General features: G+C 47.1%; 1 protein-coding gene across 1 annotated transcript; it reads right to left on the bottom strand.

Annotated features, from left to right (window-relative positions):
- Positions 1-6,950: 6,950 nt before the first annotated feature.
- On the bottom strand, positions 6,951-15,524 carry CXCL14 (C-X-C motif chemokine ligand 14). Its single transcript, XM_064672189.1, has 4 exons — positions 15,060-15,524; positions 14,035-14,140; positions 9,404-9,514; positions 6,951-8,168 (listed from the first exon to the last, which is right to left on the bottom strand). Exons 1-4 carry the CDS (start codon positions 15,121-15,123, stop codon positions 8,153-8,155), a joined length of 297 nt encoding a protein of 98 aa, XP_064528259.1. The 5' UTR covers positions 15,124-15,524; the 3' UTR covers positions 6,951-8,152.
- Positions 15,525-22,752: the final 7,228 nt, after the last annotated feature.

Genomic DNA, 22,752 nt, shown 5'->3' with positions numbered 1-22,752 from the left:
TATATACAGCTGGTGCCTATCCAAGGGAATCTTTTTTCCTTTTCTTTATTTCTTCCCCCAGAAAAAAATAGTGTATGGCTGAGGTTTTTTTATCGTTTTCAGTGTTCGGTGTTATTTATCTTCATTAACCTGTTGCTGACCCGAGACCTCAACCCCACAGATGACGTGCCAGGTGCCGGGAATTCAGCTCTGCGGCCATGAACTCCACCCACTGTCTTCAAGAGAAAAATAAAGTCCAGCTTTCCTGGCTTGTAAGTGATGGGAACAACCACAAGGTGTCAACCTCCACCAAGCTGCGGCTCGGAGCCGGTGCTGCTCTCCCGGTCCTGGCTGGGATGGATAACCTGTGTGGAGGCTCTGCTGAAAAACTCAGAAAGTGGGCAAAAATCCCCTAAAACACGGAAAATTGTTTGTTTTGCCTTCATTCTTTGCTTTAAGACCATCCTGCATTTCTATTTGATTTCCATTATAATTTTCCACAACAAGCTTTAGCCAAATTCAGTGTCCTGCTCCATTCTTTCCTCCTGACCTTAAGATAACTTTTCCCAGACACCATGGCAAACCCAAGAATTCTCCCCCCCCCCCCCTTTAGAGTTATATTTGACATTTTCCCCTCGTTGAGCAACATTTCCAGCCATAACTGTCCAGTCTGTTGTTCTGTGCAGTTGAAGTGTTGGGTTTTAACCTCCTGGGCAACCCAAACCTGTGTTTCCTGGCAGGTGTTCCCTTGGTTGGTGCAGCGTGTGGGGGTCCTGTTTTGGCCTAAGGGGTTCCCCCTTTATCAAGTGCCATTGCTTTCTGCAAAAAAAACACTGTCCCAAGTGCCTTTAGATTGAAAGCAATCCCAAGGATTTCCTGCTTTTCCTTTCATCCCTTGACTTCCTGCAGCCTGGGCTGGTGGCATCACTCACAGCCAGATGTGATGCTCTGACACTGGTTGCCATAATGAGGAACTGGATTTTCCTGGCAGAACTGTTTTAGCTGTTGTACAAAAATGGAGAGGGAACACCCTGCCAGCCACTTACATTTTGAATTTGAGAGGTAGCACCAGTTGTGCTGGGGAGGAGGGGCGGTGCTTGACTGGGAATTACTGGCCCGAGGAGGGAGCTGAGCTGCTCTGGGCTGGTTTGTTTTTCCTAATGTGATGGCAGAAGTGATAAGTCTGGAGAGTTAAGAAAGGAGGTTGAAGTAAACCCCAAGGAAAAATGTAAATGGCGCAATTATGAAGGTAATAGAAACAGAGAAGTATTTTTATGCAACATGATTGAATGGGCAATAATGAGGTAAAAAGACATTTCTTCCGGGATTAGAAGTGAGCTCAAAATTGCCAAGGCCTACTGGAAGTGGGGGGGGAGGAAAGGGGAGGAAAGAAGCCTGTTGTAGCATTTCTTTTCCTTTAATAAGCTTCTTTTTCTGGGAGTCCTGAGTGTTCAGATGTAGCACACTTAGTGCCTAGTAACCCAACAAAGCTTCGATTGGTGCCTCTGCAGAGAGATTTTCTTTTCCTTGCAGGTTTCTAACCATGAAAAAAACCCTGAGATCAGTTGCTTCAGAATCCTTAATTAAACACAACAAAGAAGGGCAATTAGTGCTGTGTTTTCCCTTTGTCATCCAGCAAATCTTGCAAACCTCAAACCCCTTTTCTGGCTCCAAGATTTATGACAGGAATAAATCATAATCATCCCTGTAATTATCAGCCTGAAGTGAACATCAGCAGGATTATTTTCTTTTTCCTTGGAAGAGGTTCTGAAACCCATCCAAGAGGAATTCACTAACCCCTTTTATTGTGCAGGAAGGAAACCAAAAATGCAGGCGTGGTGATTTTCCCAGGCCTTGGCTGCCTGCTTGCTTTCCTGTCACTTCATGTCATGTCATCCCTGCCTCCCGGGTCCTGTGTGCCTGCTCATCCAGCTCCTGTTGGGCTGGATGTCCTCCATGGGTGTCATCAGAGCCAAAGAGCTGATAAAATGAACGGGCAAAAGATGAGAGACAAATCCAAGGGGATTTGAGGACTTCAGAGGTCAGGAAAAGGACCAGAAACACAACCTGTTACCGGGTGTTCAGAGAATAAACACTTGTGCACTTTGCATCCCTGCAAGCATTTCTTCCCAGGATCTTGGCTTTGATTTGGTGGTTGGATGAATTGTGCTAGTGCCCAGTAAGAAGGAGCAGGTTCTCCACTTGAGGCATTGAAGGTGACAGTGTGCATGTTTTGGCTGCTGGGAGGTCAGAGGGTCCTGCCTGAGGACAGGACCCCAGTGCAGCACCTGGGGAATGGCAACCACGCGGGGTCCTGTGGGTCCTGGTCTCTCTGGAGAGCTGGTGACAGGAGGGAGAAACACTGGGCAAGAAAACCACATTGGGCAGAAACTCCTGATGTTCTTAAAGGATTTGAGGCAGGTGGTTTGGGAATGAGTGTCCCCAGAGTTGTGCTGCAGTCCAGTTTCCCACACTGGTGTGATGGACACGGCTCCTGCAGGCACAGAGCAGCCAGGTGTCCTCTTTTCCCTTAGTGTACACGCTCCAAACTGACAGGATAATATCACTCTGTAAACCTCTGAGCAGGTTTCCTAAAACACAGCTGCTTTGCTCTGGTTTTTGTTTTGTTTTCCTTTGCTTTGGGGGTGTCTCCTAATCCAAATTCAACAGCTGAAGCTTTTCTTGCAGAGCTGAGGGCGAGCATCCCCAGCCACAGCAGCGCAGTGAGCAGGCTCCAAACTGATTTATAATGCTCTAGAGGTGTCTCTGGGCTGTCTGAGACGGTTTTTGGTTACCACTAGATGGCCTTTCAGCCCTGCTTTCCCCACTGCTGCTTCAGAACAGTCATCTGGGCTGGGATGTGCTGGCCAAGGCCCAGGAGCTGCCAGACACCGAAGTGATGGTGAAAGCAAGGAATGGGGCTGAACCTCGGGCTCCTGGGGCCTCCCAACCATCCTTTTGATCTCACACAGCTTTGTCTCAAATAGCGCTGGCTCACAGAAATAAAGAAGCTCAAAATCCAACTTCTGGATCTGGGTATTAAAAACTTTATTACCTCTTGTATGAATCAGGAGCTGCCCGTGCAGGGCCACTGGTTAGTGGAGGTGATGGTCCAAGGAGGCAGCCTTGGAGGGTAAAGAGGATGCTGACTGTCTCAGTCTCACATGAGGACCAAGTGGTGGCCCCATTTTGTGCAGGTACAATTTATGAAATGGTAGTTCAAACACCTTTGTGGGCACGTTCCAGGGAGATGCAGGTATGTGTTGTCAGGGAGCACAGCTAACAGTGTCCTGGGGTTTTCCACATTGCCTGGATGCCCAGAATTTTGCAGACAATATTTCTGTAAGGTGTGTGTCGATACCTCTGAGCGCCAGCGATCACTCAAAGCATCTGGAGCTGCTTGCAAAGGCAGCTGCATCTGCTGTCTCTCAGGCAATGGCAATCCCAGTTGCTGTTCTGGGGTGGGTTATGTCAGGTAAAGGAATTAGAGGAAATTTGCTTTGCCAGAAATGTGTGCTGGTTACAAGGATAGCTGCAGGCTCATGGGGTGCAGCTTTTCAAGGCAAAATGAGCACCTTCCAGGAAACACTCAGCTCTCTGTGGTTTAGGATCAGAGGGAAATCAATGACTAACAGACACAGAGTTTCTGGCAGAGCAAACACAGAGCCAGGGAGAGCTGCAAACAGCAATCCTCAAAAATACCTGTATTTCCAGTGGTGACCTTACACACCTCAACCCGTTGAAGGGAACAAACTGAACAACAAATCCCAACAGGAGTGCCAGGCATGAAAGATCCACAGAATGCCCTGGCATGAACTCAGTGCAGCCAGGGTTTTCAAGATGAGCTGCCCATCCTTCTGGATCTGAAGCCCCAATTCAGTCCAAGCCAGCTTACCTTTTTCCAAAGGTGCTGAACAACTGGCAATAAGTGAGGTCTTCAGATGCTGTACACATCTGGATTTCAATGCTTCATTTTTGAAAACTGACTTTGGAGGAAAAATACCCCAAATGTGCCTGGAGTTTCATTTGACCTAATGGGAAGTGAGTTTTGGAGACTGCAAGCTCTGTCTGGGCTCATATAAAACCTGTTAAGTGATATCAGGTTGCACAGAGGCCCTTTACCCTTGGACAGGCACTGGTTCTGGATCCCAGTGGGATGATGAGTCCTGGGGGTGGTGGTTTTTTTTATTCACATTCATTCCTATTCTCTGCAAATATGGGCCCAGAAGGGTCCCAACTCTGCTGGTTAATTAGCTCAGAGAGCATTTGTGTTGCTGTAACACCGCCTTTGACTTCCCACTCAGGTCTCAGGGGTGGCCAGTGCAGCCCCCCAGCCCCTCCGTGGAGCCCCACGTTTGCTCCCAGAGCCCTGGTAAAACCTGGATAGTGCAGAGCCAGCACTCCCACCACGTGGACATGGCCAGGAAAGGTCCCCACGTGTGCAGCAATCTGGCATGGCCTTGTGCCTTGATTTAGGGGGCCTTGGGGAGCTGGGGCACGGCAGGGCCTGCCCAGAGCCACCTCACACAGACCACCAAGCAGCTATCACTTCTTAATAAACTTTTCTGGCCAGTGCTGACCCGGACCATACACGAACAAGTGAAAAGCAAGTGGTGAAAGGCTCTGTGTAACATTACTAATCCCATGTAGTGCTCTCACTGGAAAGGCCAGGCAGGTCTCCCCACTATTGTGTCCTCTCACTGCAGCTGGTTCACCCCTGTGCTTCTATTAAAATAAAATCCAATAGCCCTGTTTCTGAAGGGGGGCAGCCTGTGGATGCCCAATGCCCAGGGGAAGGATGGGCTGTGTGTGACGATCTCCTTTGCAGGGCTTGTTGCTTCATTTCCATGTGCTCCTGGCTGCTGGGGAGCAGCTTTGCAGGCTGGATGGGGAAAGCAGTTGGCTACTTGGACGCTCTGGGAAGGGTTTACATGTCTGTGATGCTTCATGGAGTAAAGGAGCTGGGGGGTCTGCTGCTCCTGCACCCCAGGATGAAGCAAAGCTCCTGCTTACCCTGCACGTGTTCAGGCTGCTGGGAAGGTGAATTGGGAACTGGGGAGCCCTCAGGGCTGGCTGGTGCATGCTCAGACCGTGTTCCAGCGGCTTAATTTTTTGGTCTCAGAGCACAAATGTATGGTTTGCATATGAGGGAGGCTGGAACGGAGGGTCTCCTGTGGCTTCACAGACTGCTGGGGAAAACAAAAGCAAACCATAAGGTTACTGCCAAATCTTTGTGGAGGAGGTACCTACACAGATACATTATATATATATATATATTTAAATGTTTTAGCAGAGATGTTTCAGTCTGAGGGAAAGTGGCTGATTTGGTAATGGCAGTTACCTTCTGGTGCAGTATTTCCCTTTATAACTGTGTATCAGGGATGGCAAGGGATGCTCCTCCTGTTCCTGGGAAGTTAACGATCCTGCCTGGACTTGCAGGTTAACAGGCTTGGGAAAACCAGCTCAGGGGCAGTTTTTGTCTCTTCATAGTTTCAATTCCTGCTTTTGAGAGTTGTTTTATTTAAAGGACAGATTTTGATTAAGGGACATACAAGTATTGAACCAGAGTTTTGGGGGTTTTGTAGGTGTTTTTTGTTTGTTTTGGTCTTTTTTGTTTGTTTGTTTGTTTCTCATTTTGACAAGCAGAAAAACATTACAATTGGTTTCCTCAGTGCTTAGTTTTTGCTGGTGGTTTTGGTGTGGCAGATGAACCCAGAGCTAAAAGTCATTTGTACAGGCTATACCCTGTGAGGTGTGAGTCATTAGGAGATCAGTTTGGGCAATCAGAGCTGTGCACAGCATTCCCAGCAGCATTTAACCACCTCTTATGCAACCATATCAATATTTTTTCCAGGAAATCCATTGCCCAGTAGTTGCTAAACAAGCATAAACATTTTTGAAGTCTGCTGGTATGTTGAAATCAAATCTTCTCAAGGAAAATCTACTGGCCCTGTTAACATGTGACTCGAGAAAGGAGAGGGGCAGCTCATGGGTCTGGGCTTACCCAGAGATGGAGTTCAGATGCTCAGCCAGAAGCAGAGCCTGGTGCTTGATATCTCCAGAGATTTAATTTCTTAAATACTCCGAGATCTTCCTCAAGATTTTTACTCATAGATACCCGAAGCTTGAGCTTCATCCTTATGTAGAATAGGAAAATATGTTGAAATCTAACAGCTCTTTGTCCTTCAGCTCTGCCAGGTATTAGCACAGTAATTGAGGAGATATATATATATATATATAGTGTATGTATATGGGGTTTTTTCCCTTTTTTGTCTGCCTGAGCAGCAGGAAAGCCTTGAGCTGAGGCCAGGCATTGGCCTGATTGCACAGTTGAAGATTGCTGTGGCAGAGCTCTTGCTGATCCTGGGAGCAGCTGCCCTTGCACAGCTGGGAGCAGGCAGGAAGGCAAGAGGTGCTGTGCAGGGAACACCAGGAGCTTTTGATGCATTGAAACTCTTGCTGGCCTTACCATTCCAATCTGCTGCTTTCCTTTTATCTGGGGAGTAATGGAGGAGCCCTGTAGGGTGCAAAGTCCCTCCCTGTGGGCGAGGGTAGAAACTGGGTAGGAAGAGGTGGTGGTGGTTTTTGTTGTCTGATTTTTGTTGTTGAACCTTCTCCAATCTAACCCAGATCTTATTTAAATCACTTTTTTTACTTGGTTTTGTATGGATTGAAGTGGTTGATTTGTGTTCACTTGACACCAGACTAGTGGCTACAGGCTAATGGTATTGCCCTTATTTATGTCATTCCTTGTGTTCGGCCGAAATCCAAATCCTAAAATGAGGAAGGAAAGTAAATTGTACCAGAATAATGTTTTCTAATTCCAGAGTCATCAAGATGCCACATCTCTAATCAGATTCTCTGAGACACCGTTTTTCCCCCCCAAATTCAATTCATCCACAAAAACCCAAGTGATTAGAAGTGGCTGGAGTTCCTTGATGGCTTAAGGGAATTTAAAAGCAATTGTCAGCTTGTTTTAAATATATTTTTTTATTACTTTTTTTTTGTTTGTCTTAGAAAGAAATATGAAATCTGCATGCAACCTTCTAAATATTTCAAACATTTAAATAGCATATGATAATTTAGCAGTACAGTACATTATACAGCAAGATAATACAGGGAGACTTCCTATAGTATATTTACAAATGAAAAGGTAGTTTTGTTATATTAAAAAGAGGAATGCACTGCTTAACATGGAAGTATTACATTCAAAATAATGAATATGTTGTATTGTGACTAAAACATACATAGGTATTTATATGTTTGCCCTATCATATTTTTCATAAAAAGGTACCTTTTAAAGGCTTTCTTTGTTGTTGTTGCTACAAATCTAGGAAATCATACACAATAGCCTCGAAGCTTAAAATATCTCAGTACTGAAGCCACAAACTCTCTGTAAGCGCTTCAGGTGAAAAAACAAAAAAACCCCAAAACCAACCAAAAAACCCCAAACCAAACAGACTGTTTTATTTTCTTAGTAATAAAAACAACCTAGAAATGCTTCCTAATGCATGAGAGGTTAAAAGGGAGACAGGGGGCGCTTCGCTTTGCAGCCAGACCTCGAGTCCTTTAGAGAAGAGGTACACAAGTGATGTCAGGCTCACTTGACGAGGTGCTGAGGAGGGACCTCGTTCTGCAGGTACAGCCACGTTTCGGTGGCAGCTGCCCCAGCAAACTCGTCTTTGGTCCCTGCTTTGCCCGGCCGAGGTGGAGGAGGCTGCAAACGCGCCCAGCAAAGCCCGGCCCCGAAGCTTTCCCGCTGCCCGGAGGGCGAGGGAATGGCTGTGTGTGACACCGTCACCGACGTCGCTGTTTGCCTGATGAGCTTATAAAGCTCGATTGCGATCATAGTGCAGTATGAATGAAGAATAATTAAAAAGAAAAAAAAATTAAAAAAAAAATCCCGGAACAACTTCTTTAGAACGAAAAGAACGTGTTTTTCCCGATTTCAGTACGGAGCAGACGGGTGTGGAATCAGAAGTGCAACAGATGCTTGGGAAATCTGGAAGCCTTTTGCACGTGGCTATAAAATGTAAAAACTGACCCTTGGTAAAAAGTGCTTTATAATAATATAGAATTTGTGTCTTATGCCTGCGAGAGAGAAATAATCTTCTGTAGAGCCCAGTCCTATGCCAGCCAAGGGAATCTGCTCCAGTCCTCACACCACTTGCTCTTATTCTTCATAGACCCTAAACAGAGGAAGAACCAAGAGCAGGGTATTTAAACTATGAATTAAACTTCAAGTCCATTTCGAACAGCAACAACAAGAACAGCAATAATAACAATAATAATAACAAAAACAATCCACAAATAATTAAACTCTAGAAACCAGATTTTTAGCCTTTGCCTAAGCAATCTGGAAATCAAGTTGCTGACTTTCAGCAATCTATGTCCATAAAGCACCTGGGAGGAGTGTTGGACTTTGACACTGCCACACCTTGGAGGCATGTGGGGAATAACACACTGTGCCACGATTATCAGGATAAATAATAAGAAGAAATCCACATCAGCTAATTCACTTCTGGAAAACCCCTATCTCTTATACAATTTCTGATGCTTATCATGAGCTCTCCATAGATGTAATAAATTCACATTATCTGTTCTGTTTGGGATAATATTACTCTGCCATTTTTCTAGATTGAGTCCTGACAGAACAACACGATGGGTTGTCTGTCTGCACATCTCCTGAGGGACAAGCCCGAGACTGGGCATCCTTGGTCTTATTAATGATGGCATTATAAGAAAAAAAAAAAAAGAAACAGGGGGAAGAGTGTAAATATGTGGTTATGCAATAGGGCTTCCCCACGTGCTCTGGTTGTGAAGCAGAGGCAGGGAGCTGGCAGGGAGTTGGGGGAGATGTTTCTCCCTTTCTGTGACTGATGACTTAGGAAAAAAAAAAATCTTCTTTACAAGGGAGAAGGTGTCAGAGATTTTTACCAGAAAATTATTGCTTTTCTGGCCATGGTACACTTGCTAAAATTGGCAAATACCTGCGTCATCAGAGATTGATGATGCTGAGGTGGTGTGACTAAAGTGTGTGACAGGGCTCTCTCTTCCCAGCTCTCCTGACTGCTTTTCTCATGGCTGAAAATACCTCAGCTTTTCATCTTGGAGTTTTCCCCGTGGAAGGAAGGTGAGTGTATGTAAGTAACTGAGAACATCATCTGATGAATATTTTGACCAAAAATAATTACTATTTACAGCCAGAACAGCCTAATCCTAAAATAGGAGTGAGAACTTCACGTGGCAGGAAAGAAATAATACCAAGAACACCCGTTTAAAATCGTAATTTGGGTAATGAAATACATCCTGGGTGCTGGCTGGAGCACTTGCAGTGTGTGCACTTCCCTGTTTTCTCCGTGCCTGGGAGCTGCTGGTTGCCTGGCTTGCCACCAAGATCCTCCCCAGTTCAGCAAGTACTCACCTGCCTTTCTCCTTCCATACTCGGTACCACTTGAGCAGCCTCACGGTGTTCTGGCGTTTGGGGTTCAGGCAGTGCTGCTGCTCCCCCCTCACCTTGGTCCACAGTGTCACACTACAGGGCAAGGGACACAGCTCATGGCAGGCACAGGCAATTCCCACCCCTGCTCCCGCCCCACCAACTCCCAAAACTGGTCAGGGGGCCCATGGAAGGCTCTTCATTCCCTGTGTTTTCTGGCAGATATTTGAGTTCATTGGAATAACAGAGCAGCAGGTTTGGCTGTTCCCAATCCATTGCCCACCATTACACTGTTGTACCAGAGCAAGACCTACCCTCTGGTTTTAATCAGTGGGTTTGCTCTGCCTACCTGTTAGATATCATCTTTTGAGCCCAATGGATTATTTAATTAGGGCTCATTCAGGCAACCACAAGGTCTTTGCATGAGGAGACTGTTCCTTTACGCTCAACAAAACTTCATTTGAGAGAAAATATCACAACGGCTTCACTGATTATTTTAATTTTTGCTTTTTTTCCCCCTCTTAATTCTGCAATATTTTAAATACTTGCACGGGGGAGAATGTCTTTGTGCCCAACAGCCCAGCTCTGAGCCTCAGCATGCAGCTCTGGGGGCTTCAGCCTCCTCTGCTCACAGCCTGATCCTGCTCTCTTTGCCAGGTTGGTGCCCCCTGATTATCACAACAAAGCCTGTTGGGAGACAAAACATGGCAAAAGTCTTCTCTTTGTTTTAGGTCCCCTCCTTGAGAGCTTAGTGAGGCCATCATCACTCGGTCTGACACAACCAAGGTGACACGAGAGACCCAAAGATGCTTCCCAGAAGGATGGCTTTGCAGAAACATCAAGGCTGCCCCACCTCTCAGGGCTCAAAATTAAGCAGTTTTCTGGTTTTACTATTAATTTAGGAAATTAGAAAGAAACAACCAAACTCACAATCACAACCTGTATTAGAATTATTGATTTTCTGGAAATACCATCCACGACAGGGAAAAGCAGTTATTGATTTAATTAAAACACTGTCATGGAATTATTGAAATACTGCTAGAGACAGGAGTAAAATGATGGCAGAAAACCAGAAATACCTGTGTACACTAATGGGTTTCTTTTATGGTTTGGTTCAGAAAGAACCAAACACAAGAAATAGTGCAAACTTTCCCAGCTCTCCCTCCTGGTTCTGAGGAAGCAAAACATGCTGCCTGCATGAACTGAGCTAAAGGTCTCACCACGTTTCCAGTTTTGAGATTGCACAAGGTGTTCAAATTGTTCTTTCTATTCAATTAACCTTCCTCCCTGCTCCCCTTTCTGCTCCACCCCCCATCTAAGGTAAGGTCACAAGAAGTTAAGGTGTAATTTCCAGGTTGTTTTTCTGGGAGGAAGTGTCCTTTTCCCAAGTGCATGGAAAAGTGATGGAAGCCTCCCAGAGCCTCCTTGGTGGCTGCAGGTGACAGAAAGGGCAGAGTCACTGCTAAAATCATGGACTATCTCTGTTCTAAGGGTGTTCTCAGCCAACCCCTCTGGAGAGCAGTGTGTGCATGAGAAGGGGAGTTTTCCTGTAGCTTTGGACAGGGGTGAAAACAAACTTTCACTGAAGGCACAGGGCAGGTGAGTTTTGAGGGACTTGAGGCCAGTTCAAAGTTCCTCCAGGCAGCAGCCACCTTCTCTGCACTGGCTGATCCACACCTTGGCTTGGGTTTCTCCTCTGACAGGCCACACAAGTATTTCCAGAAAGTGATGGACAGGCTGAATTGCAAGAGGAGAGGAGTAGAAACACCTCTGAAAAGCAGCAAATCCTATACTTGCACCAGAAGCAGTGAAGGACACTCTGGATTTACTAGATCATCTTGTCTGAGGAGGAGATGCAGGATTTGCTTCTCAGGTGAACTGGCTCTTTTCTCATCCTGGCATGCATTGCTTTGACATCACATGCAGGTTTTCTCTGTGGTGCTGGAGGATGGAGAGCACAGGATACGTTCCCAAGGCAGCTCCACAGTCCTCTGCAGTTCTCAGGCAGTCCCTGATTGGCACAGGGTTGGGTGGCAGCATTTTTGGGCACCCTGAGCTGGGCTGGCCCTGCTTTTGAGGATGCTGGTCTGACAAATGTAAGGGGATGTGCCTGGGAGGCACTGTGGGAGCTCATACCCTGAGGGGGGAGCTGTCTGGGTGGGCTGCAAGAAGAGGTTGAGAGGGATGGAGAAGGGACTGAAGCACCAGAACTTTCACCTCCAGTGGGATTTGTCCCTTAGCCACCAAGGACTTGCTGTCTGGAGCCTTTACCCCTGGTGTCTGAGGGTCCCTGTGCCAAAATCCCCCCCAGTAGGTCGCTGCCTCCAGGGCTGTGATGAGCACTCTGGGTCAGTTTGTGCCCCCCAGCACCCCGTGCCCTCACACATCTCATCTGAGGGATGGTGGGGCTGCTCCTCTGCCTACAAACACCCTGTGTCCATGGCCCCAAGGATCCCGGCTCTGGTCCTTTCATCCCAAACCAGCGTGGGGACTGTCACCTGCCTTGACTGCCTCTTGAGAAAGGTTCCCAATAACATCTATTTTCCATCAGCTGTTTTCATCCTGACACATCCCAGCTCTCTGAGATGGGACAAAACATGGAGTTGGGAAGGGAGGGGGTTGAACATTTGAGGCAGAAAGAGTTAAACTTCTCTCCTGTTTTCTGTTGCTTTCTCTCATTCCAAGGGACAGATACACTCACAATTGCTGCTGGATGTACCATGAATCTTGATAGGTTTTGACTAAACTGAGGACTCAGTTTAACTGTCTCTTACCCTGTACCACAGCTCTGCTGGGGGGGTTATGGCCAAAACATAACTGCACCACCCCCATACCCACTGCTTCTTTGCCCAACATCATTTATGCCAAGTTTCTGCTGTATGAAAACATATGACAGCTTTTGAGGAGGGCAGAAGGGAACACAGCTTCGACAACTCGTTTTAGATGATCACTGCAGCAACAAAAACTCAGTTGCAGGAATTCAGCTCCACTGTGCCTTGTCCAGAGGCTCCGGGATCAATTTGTTCTCAGAATATTAATTTCAGTTTGCCGTCAGAGCTGAGTTCAGGCTGCATTAGGGCAGCTGGAAAAGCAGGGATGCCGGTGGGTCTGCCCTGCCCCACAGACACCCATGAGGAGGGGAGGTGATGGGACAATTCTGTCAGCCCTCAGGCTTGAATAGCATTGCTGGACATCCGCATAGGGATCGGGCTGGGAAAGCAGCGGCTCCTACACATAGTGTTCCAGCTTCCCCAGCTTTCTGATTGGAAGTGAAATGTGGCATTATTGAAATTTATTTTATACCCCCTGGTCACCATCTGCTTTTGGGGAAATGCCTTGAGTGGGATGTGAAGAGTTGGTGTTCCTCCATACCATCGTTTTGCTGTTGAAGGGTCAAAGAGAACGAGATGAAGCTGTGAGGGGCTGATTCAGGCAGGGATGCTCTGCAAGCATTCTTCTGTTCAGGTCACCATCAGCTGATCTGGGCTTCAGAGAAGTGGGTCTGATATTCCCTGAGCTCAGCATTGCTCACAGTGATGCTGGTCTAGCTCTGGAGGAAGCATAATGAACCTCAGATCTCCATTCCTCCTCCACAAGCTCTCGCTGAGGCTGACGAGCCAGTTCTGTGTGAGAAGTCCATGGTATCTCCTTGTTTGTGCCAGTTGGATGAGCAAGATTTGTCCCCAAGGGCATTACAGAGTGCCAGAGGTGGTACAGAGCCTGGCAGGACAGGGCTCAGATCCTGCTGTTGAACGAATGGCAAATGTTCCATGAGGGAACACAAATGCTGGATCAAACCAGCCCTTGGTGTCCTGGGAGTGTGGCTGCTCTTGGGACCCTTTTCCCCTCTCTTAGGTGGCAGAGGAGCTTGGTGAAGTCTTCTTGGTTAATCCGTCCTTATCCAGCCACATGTGCTGGCTGGAAGGTGCTTTGTTGGGGGAATCTTAAGATATCCAAAACAGGACAAGAAAAAACCAAAACCCACCCATATTTAAAATCTAAAAAACCCCTCCTTTTGAGCCAGTTATGTCAAAAATCCCTGAACCTGCCTCACCTTGGTTAGCCATTTCATCACTTCGAGATTTCATAGCAGTATTGATCCCAACTTGCAGGGAGACTGGGAGGAAAACATTTTCTTAAATGCTGGGTAATCTCTGTGAATGAAGGGAATTGCTCTGGTACAACACAGGTGGAAATCTGTCTCTGATCGGGCTAATATTCCTTGCAGAAACCAAACTCTGTTCATATTTATTCTGCATGCCCAGAATAACTTAACTAAATAGCTCTGAATTTTATATCAGGTAGCTTGGAGTAGGATTTGTCATTATTTTCACTTGAACTAATGATTATCTTTTTGTCGCTACCTGTTCTGGAAATACTGATTTTAAGGGAAAAAAAAATTATGTCGAAAAATAATAGATGGGGTTTGGGTCAGAATTGCACATTTTTTTTTGCATCAGAATATTCCCAGGAATATTCAATCTGCAAATGAATATTCCCAGGAATTAGCATGCCGGGGCATGAGGAAAACAAAGAACAAAGAAGGAACTTGCAGTATAAGGTAAAGCAGTTCAGCTGACAGGGAAACTGAGAGCAATCAATGAAGGCAGACTTACATAATCATCTCTTCCACGCAAAACGGGTACCTCGGTTTCACTTCCAGCTTCCGTACGTTAGAGAATCTTATTTTAGGACCTTTCCTTGAGCATTTGCACTTCACGCCTACAAGAGAAAGCACTTTCTCACGCGCCTGCAAAGCCTCCTGCATACCAAACGTCCCTTCCCTCCAGCCTGGGTGCATCCAGGAAAACTTCAGTTTGCTCTTTCAAGCCTTGGTGGGAAAAGCTGAATTTTGTGAAGCTGCAGAGCTTAAAAAAAAAAATTAATTTTTTTTTTCTTTGGTATATCCCAGGAAAAGGTAGTGGCTCTCTGGGAAATATGTTTTAGAGCACTACATATGTTCTGAGGCTTTGTAAATATCAGATTTTTTTACAGTGCACCTGCCGCGATTAAATATAATTATATTTAGCAAAAGGAAATGAGAGTCAGAACTCTTTAAACTGAAAAAGCAAGCGCACGTCTCGGCTGCTTTCTCATTCACTCATGTCCCACTTGGACTTTGCAGGACTTCCAGTCATTTCTCCTCACATGGGTGTCGTGCTGCAGTCACAGCCAGACAAAAGCTGAGCGTTTTTTAACCATCATTTTTGAGCACAGCAGAAAATGCAGACTGTGCCACAACCTCAAATCCAGCTCTGCTCCATTTTCCCTGAAAACCACCCTTCGAGTGTTCATTAAAGCAACCCTAAACCGATCTTATTTCCTGAAGCATTCCACGTGCTAAACCCACCTAACAGGAGGTATTTGAGCTGTATTCCTGAAAACGGAGAGCATGGCATGACCTGCCACCCTGAGAGCTCTTTGCCCTCCAATGAAGGCACAAATGAAGACACAGCTGCCCCGTGTATTTTACCTCTACTTCACCTTTAAAAACCTCGCGGCTCCCTCCCTCGCAGATTCTGCACATCGCACCTTCCCAGCAGGCAGGGACAGCTCAACCCAACCCGGGGCTACCAGGAGGCAAACACAAATTACTGGAAAAGAGGTTTATGCGGGAATAGGCAGAAAAAAGCCACTTTACCTTCTGCGCTGGCCAAGCACATCGCGATGAAGAGCAGAAGCAGAGCTGCTGTCAGGAGCTTCATGGTGAGACAGCGGGTACCCGAGGAGACGCCGGGGGGGTTGATGTGTTTTCTCGCTTGGGGTTCGTCCCCCCGATCCCGCTGACCCGGGGCTGTGTCACCAGGGAGGGGACAGCGGAGCGGCTCCCGGCGGAGCGGCTGCCCGGCGCTGCCTGCGCTGCCTGCGCTCTGCCGCTGCCTTCCCTTCGCCTCCTTTAAAGCGGCTCCCGCTGCCCTCGCTCCCGGCTCATTAATATGCAGAGCAACTCCACGGCTCCCTCCGCTTCCTCAGCCCCGGCGGGGAGGGAGGGGACCGGCACCCCGGGGGGGAACATCCCCCATCCCCGCCCCGAGCATCCCGGGGGGAGCGCAGGCGATGGGGCGGCTGCTCCTGCCCCTGCCCAGCTGGGACAGCTCCGTCAGAAGGAGGTTTGCTGGGAGGGGGGGGTTATGTGAGTATTTGTATGAATCGGGCTGTTGGGTGGAAAATCACCCGCTTGCGAGCGCTCCAGGGATGCCCGCGCTCCGCAGAAATTCCCATGCACCTTGGAAATGAGATCTGGAGAATTTGGGAAGGGGTGTCGCCTTTGGTCACATACTGACTTTTTAATTTATAATTTTAATTTATAATGTTATTTTTTTTAGCTTTAACAGGCTTCTAAATCTAATGGAGAATTTAGCGAGTTAAATGGGAAAAGGAATATTCCTAAAAGCGTTGTTAGGTGGGTTTGGCATGTGGAATGCTTCAGGAAATAAGATCGGTTTAGGGTTGCTTTAATGAACACTCCAACACTGTGCTGCTCCGTGAAGAACAGGGTGGCAACACGCGGGAACTTCAGGGATGTGAACACATGTTCCCTCTCCCTTGCAGAGTGATTTCAGAAACAGCTAAAAGAGCATCTTTAAATCCAGACTCCAGGTTTTTGTCTAACTGAGGCGGGCGAAAATCAGAGTCGGGTCTAACCTCCTTCATAGCACCGTGTTCCAAAGAGGCTGCAGATAAACCCCTCTGCCGGACCCGGTTGGTCTCAGCCCATCTCCCAGCGCATCTCCCCGCTCGCCCACCAAATTAACCCCGAGCGCGACCCGCGCTCCTGGCAGCTCGGGCAGGACCCGCCGCGCACTCCCGGCTCCACTTGCATTTTAAGTTTCCCACATGGCTCCGTTCCTGCCGGCTCCCATTGGCAGCGGCCATCCCGCGGCGTTCCCGGCCCGGGTGTTGGCAGGCTGCGAGTACAGCCCTACCACACACAGCCTGCACGTTGCGCGCAGGCAGCTGCCTTGTTCCTGGCTTTGGGATTCATGCGGGACGTGCCGGCACGCCGGGAACAGCCTGGGATGAGCAGGGATGGGCGGCACATTGCGGGGGACTGGCTGACGTGGCAGGGAGCTTTTGGGGTGAAAGATCTGTTTCTGGGCAGGCTTGTGAAGCTGTGGTAGTTGTGAAGGTGTAATAGTTTTTGTTTTGCTTTGGTATTTTTGGTGTTTTATGGGTATTTTTGCTGTACGGCCCTAAGCCACCTCCTGAGGTTCTCCTTGCACTGCTAGGAATGGTTTGTGGGACTGTGGTGGTGTTTCACGACAGGGCTGTTTAACTAAATTCCAACAGGACTAAAGTGAGTTTTGTTCCAGAGCCTGGGATAGAAACAGGTACCTGAGGTGTGGCAGGTCTCAGTTCAAACCCTTCAATTAAATTCCAGTTTCTTATACAAGAAAGAAAAGAATAAACCTGCGGGAGAGTACAAAAGGCTCGTTTCAGAGTCACTATCAGCTGGTGGTGAGGATGTTTGCTGGGCACAGGGGAGAACTGGCTTAAACTCATCCACATCCAGAGCTGTAATCCTGCCCTGCTGCATCTTTGGGTAATTCCCTCCTTGCAGCCTCCTCTCCACCGTGTGCAGGAACAGCCTAGGGAAGAGCTGTAGGAAGGCAAAGCCTTTTCCCCTCCCCCTTTGCTAACAGGAATTTGGGTGCAGCTTTAGCTGACGGCAATTTGAACTTTCCCCAAACCAGGAAAATCGTGTACAGGCTGGAGAAAAATTGAAGGAAATTCTTGTGCTTTCCAAAAGCAAATCCTATCTTCTTGTATGAGTCTTGCTTGTGTCGAGAGAGCCAAGTTTATTAGGTATTGAATAAGCAAAGTGTTGCTCTAGTTCCAATTTTCATGTACAAATGGATGTATTTGAGGGGTGTGCACACACACAGTGACTCTCACTGTGCACCTGAGCGGTTCAGCGTCTTTATGCAAAGGGCTGGCTTTGACAGTAATTATTTCTGAGAGCTCAAAGGTGTCTCTTGCCTTGTGTGACAGATTTTGGTGGCCACATACAGCTGTCTCTGACACCTGCTCTGTCTTAAAATGACAATCACAGAAGAGGAAGAAGTTTCAGCAAAAGATTTGATGGAAAATAAACATATGTGGATTTCATCACTGCCCCAAAAGAAACCCTGATAATTCAGATATATTTTCTTTGTGCAAGCATGTTCTGAATTAGCATCCACTGGTGCCTGTGTGCCTGTGGCATCTCCAGCAGCTCTGCTGAGCCTCAGCAAATGTGTTTTGGCAAACAGCTGGTGCTCCACCGGCTGGGGAGGGCTGGGCAGGATGAGCACAGGGCTGAAGCATCCATTTCATCCCTCACAAAGCGACCTGACTGCAGAATAATTGATCAAGGCTTGGGTTTTGACCCTCACAAAAGGAGTGTTTCAGAGCAGGTGTAGTCTCCAAGGTCCTGCTGTTGTCCTGGGCCTTGCAGAGGGGCCGTGGTCAGAGAGCCATGCTGTCCCCGGGGAGCTCTCGCTGTACCTGTGCACACAGCCTGTCACCTGCTCTGCCGGGGGAATTAGAGGGCCATTGTTGCTCCTGAAAGGGCTCTTGTTTCACCTCATTCTCTGCTCTTTCCAGGGTCCTGCCCCAGCAGAACGCTCCCGAGCAGATGGAGGCTGAAGCCTGTCTTTGCCTCTGAGGGTAAGACCCAGAGGGATCAGTGGTGATCTCACACACTTGGAGGGTAGTTTACAACATGGATAAGTGGTTGTCTCCTGCTAAAACAAGAAAGAAGAGTTTTAGCAATGGGGCTACCATTTGTACCAAAATCATCACCATTGTTGGCCACCTGGAAGCAGAAATGTTTCAAGTTGAGCACAACACATAGCTGAGCTGCAGCAAAATATTTTTGCTTTAAGACGTGAGGACAAGCCGTGCAGGCTGCCCTTTGAAAGGGGGGCTACGGGAATGGGGCAGTTCATCCCCAAAATAAATAGAGTTGGTAGAAAAATGGGAGGGCTCCAGTTGGGTCTGCCAGGGCAAGGACATCCCTGTCTTTGAACGTGGTCCAAGCCCTGACCTGCCCACAGGTGAGGCTTTTTCTCCTGCTGTGAATGCACACAACCTCTTAAGCCAGCACACAGACAGAGTCCCTTAGGTATTCATCAGCATCCCAGGGCCCAGAAGACAGACAATTAGAGTTATCACCATTACTAGAAATATTTCAGTGTTTAGCTGCTTTTGGCTATGCTGGTTATTTCAAGTACAGGGTGATCCATGATTTGGATTAACTGCCCTTCAAAATGTCATAATGTTTCATAGAAAGAAGATGAAGGTGCTTTTCATTGTGAGAAATCTTCACAAAATGGCCATGAAACTGAAGCTACTTATTGCTGTTGAGGCAAAATGATGTGAGTGGCTCATCCAAGTTTAATGTTTTAGAACATCCCCATCAGCCCATCAAGGAGAAGATTAAACATTTCAAGTGACACGACAAAATCCCTGCATGTCACGTCAGGAATTTGGGGAAGGAATTAGACCTAAATGCTCTCTGGAAACCTCTGCATTAAGGTGGAGGTAACAGATGTGATGCATGTTGTGTGGAGCTTTTCTTCCTGGGTGCTGAACTTCCTTTTTTTATGCCTTTTTGGCGTTGTAACCACTCTGCACGTAACCCTTGCAACAGAGGCACTATAAAGCTCCATCCCAAGCTTAAAGTGAGGGGAGAATTGCCTCAGATTTTGGGAGGCTGTCACAAGCCTCCCCCCTGCTGTGCTAAGCTTACTCAGTGGAGGATGTGCTAGAGCCTGTGGTCAAGCCCATGTTTTCACCTCTAGCTCTAAATGACCTTTTTCTTTCCTCAATAGCCCTGAACAGTAGTTGTGTCATCCTTGTATGTATTTGTCTATCGTTAGGTTGAAAGCCAAAGCTTTGGATTTCAGCTTTGGTCTCTGGAAATATGAAACATATTTCAGGGAAAACAGCTGTGGTCCCCTTCTGTGGAGTTTCACAACAGATGAATTCTGCAAAATAAGGCTTGTATTGTTGTTGCAGTCACTGTTTTCTTTTGATATTTTCTTCTTATTTTTATTTCCATAATGAGATTAAATTCTAGACGCTGCTTCTTCCCTTGGGAGTAGTTTTAAGGCAGCTTTCTTCCTAGACCTAAATTATTCACCAAGGAGGATTTTTTTGCTGAGATGAGAACGAGGAGGTTGGATCTGGGACTGTTGTCATGGCTTGGAGCTCTTTGAAGCTCTTCATCATGAATCATTAAAAAGGGTTGCAATAACATGGCAAAAGGGAGAACTGGCTCTTTGTGTAGGTGATTTGAGAGTCACCTTTAGACATCCACAAAAGGATTAATCCCAACTGTGGCTTTTTACGCCGAGAAAATAACAAATCGTGTTTAATTTTCTACTGACTCATTTCCTTGCATGCTACAACTTACCATCGGTTTTTATGTGCAAACTCAGTTTACACTTTATACAATTCTCTTGATAGGCACCTAAGCTGGGAATGGCTGCAGGTATTTATTTTGTGCTTAAACTCACAACGAGTTGGATGGCTTTTTTTACCATCTACTCCAATGCTTGCTACAGTGTAGGGGGAATAATGTGAGGGAAAGAAAGGCAATTTTTTGATCTGACTCCCTCACTGACAGTGGTGGCCAAAGCCTTGAGAAGCCTCCATGGTGTTGGGTGGGATGAGAACTGCTTGGGACAAGGATGGGAATGGCATCAGCTCTGTCCTCATCAGTGTGTTCCCTCTTTCCCAATTGCTTTTGAATTCTTGGTGTTAGACTGAGAGAACTGGGGCAAGGATGCTGCTTTACTGCCCAGGTGGGCAGTTAGAACAGCGGGATAACACCAAGGAAATGGGATGGAAAACCTTTCTTATTGCCCCAGCACTGGAAACACATTGTGCTGTCCTGATCTGCTCATCACATCTCTGTTTGTGTGGGGGTAATTTTAGGTAATCTGTGGGTGCCAGCTTTTCTGATGAAAGGCTTTTGGAGTAGAATAGGGTGTTACTGTATGTAATAAACTACAGGCAGCCTCTCTCTGTGCTATTAATGCCACTGCTCTGAAAAGAAGTGGCTCTGCTGCCAACCCATCCATATTCAAAAGCACAGACAATGTGAAAAACTGAACCTCAAGGTGTTTTATTTTTGCAAGAGAATAGGAACAAATGAGATCAGCACCTGAATAGTTTCTAATGTGGTCCCAGGTGAGCTCTTGCCAGGAGCTCTCTGTGACAGCAAGAGCCATAAACGTTCAGGCATGAGAAAACCATTCCTGACACTTCTCCTCCTTTTTGCAGCTTGGCAGAGCTGGGCACGATTTCAAACCCTTCCAGGAATGTCAGGAACATGCTGCAGCACATTCACCTTCAGCACTGGTTCCATGGGATGAGAGTCCCTTGGAAGAGCTGGTGAGCATGAGCCTGCTGAAGTGTCCACGTGGCAATGGCTTTGTGGGTCTCAATACAAGGAAATTGAGATTTTGGGGGAGAGGGCAGGGATGTGTTTGCAGCTATTTGAGGCCTTCTGCAAACCCTGGAGTGTGGGTCTTTTCTGTTGTCTCTTAGGAAGGCCTTTGAAGCAAAAAGGTGAAGACATAAAATGTTGGATACATGTGAAATTGCAGAGCTAAAGCCAGGAAGGGAGGCAGCTCCACCTCTCTGCTGCATCTCATGTCCTGGTCCATGATCCAGCTGGTGGCATCCAGGCAGGGAACTGTCCCCACACATGAGGGAATGACCAGGAAGGAATGCCTGTCCTGCTAGGAAGAGATGATTTTTACCCTGGTGTGCTCTATGGTTCTTCTTTCTTGTGTCTTCTGCCTTTTTTTGGACTTGTGGCTTCATGTTTTCCCAAAAAAACCCCAAACCCTGTGCCTGTGGGGGTGTGAATACAGCACTCAAAGAGGGTCTCCTCTGGAGCCTTCTAGAAGTTTCTTTCTGAGCTTGCTCCCAGGTGACTGTGAGCTGTTTACATTTGCCCACAGTGAAACCACAGCAACAAGAATTAAAGCCATTAGATAAAAATGGCCATAATTCAGAGTGATTAAGCATGGAGGTAAATCACCTCCTGGCATCTCCTGTGTGCCCAGGGTGCCAGGACCAAGCACTGAGATGGACCAAGCCTGGCTCAGGCACGAAGCCACAGCATCTGTAGGTGCCCATGGGGCTCTGCAGGGTTTCTCCCACCCCCTCAGTGCTTTCTGTAATGTGCAAAAATCCCTTGCAAGCTTAATGAAGCCCACTCTCCTGCAAACAGGAAGGGTGCTCCCTGTCTCTGCTCGTTTTCTGCTGAGCTGTGTGTTAGTAATGATGGGAATTTTTCATCCGTTGATTTTTTCCCTCCCCTTGGGATAGAAAACATATGTAGTGCCTTTAAAAATAAATAAAATGAATGGCTTAACAGTGCAGACTTTGAATATTTGATGGAAGATTAGTAGGCTGCAATCAATCAAAAAATGATCCTTTTCTTTGGAGTAATAAATATGTTAATTATTTTATCTACTTGGATAAAAGCTTAATTACCATAACACTTGCTGGTGGGGGGGGGGGGAGAGGGAGATAGTTGTTATGTGCAGTGTTCCTAAGAAAATCAGCTTATTCTGCAAATAAACCAATCAGCATTTCTGCAAACAAACTGAGTGACAGTCCTGCTGGCACAGCCACCTCTCCCAGCCATGGTATGACCAGGAAGGACTTGGTGAGGAGCCTTCCTGCTCTGAACCTTCCTCAGGCTGGATTTGCCCACTTTTCTCAGGTTTCCCCCCGGTTGCAGGCTCAAGTGTGACCCATCCCCGCCACCCATCTCTCCTTCCTGTGTGGTCTGGGTGGGCTGCACAAAACCTGGGCCAAGAACTTCAGAGCCCAGTTTGCCAGGAAATACTCCAAAGTCCATCACTCCCTAGGAGCAGGGTGGTTTGGCCAGGCTTGCAGGTCATCACAGGGAGAGACCAGGAAGGGAACATCCCCCTACAGCATCCCCCTCCTTTCTGTACCCCCTCCTGCTTGGCCATGCTGAGGGGACCTGCACCAAGAATAGATAAACCCCAGAGAATTCATGCTGTGCTTTGCTGTGCTTTGCTGTGCTGTCATACCCATGAGTAGGTAGATGTTTAATTTTTTTCAAATTTTTTTTTAAGCTTTTAATTTTTTAAATTAATAATCCCCAAAGAGACACTCAAAGATGGCACATTGCAGATCCACTGTGGTGAAGGAGCAGAGGTTTTTGTCGTGGAAATTAGATGAGAAATCAGCCAGAGAACAAAACAGGGCTGATAAAGTTTATAAATGCCAAGGGCAATGATGACATGGGGATGGACCAGGGACAGGGGACTGGCAAGTTGGTGGGGCAGCCTCTGCTCTCT

Source organism: Pseudopipra pipra, chromosome 15 (genome assembly GCF_036250125.1).
Source record: "Pseudopipra pipra isolate bDixPip1 chromosome 15, bDixPip1.hap1, whole genome shotgun sequence".
Classification (NCBI taxonomy): domain Eukaryota; kingdom Metazoa; phylum Chordata; class Aves; order Passeriformes; family Pipridae; genus Pseudopipra; species Pseudopipra pipra.
This window is presented reverse-complemented; position numbering and strand designations above follow the sequence as displayed.

Coding starts and splice junctions, on each gene's coding strand:
- CXCL14 (XM_064672189.1), bottom strand. CDS start 15,123: ATGAAGCTCCTGACAGCAGCTCTGCTTCTGCTCTTCATCGCGATGTGC. Junction 14,141..15,059: donor GTGCTTGGCCAGCGCAGAAG/GTAAAGTGGCTT, acceptor TTTCTCTTGTAG/GCGTGAAGTGCAAATGCTCA. Junction 9,515..14,034: donor TGCGTGGAAGAGATGATTAT/GTAAGTCTGCCT, acceptor CTTGCCCTGTAG/TGTGACACTGTGGACCAAGG.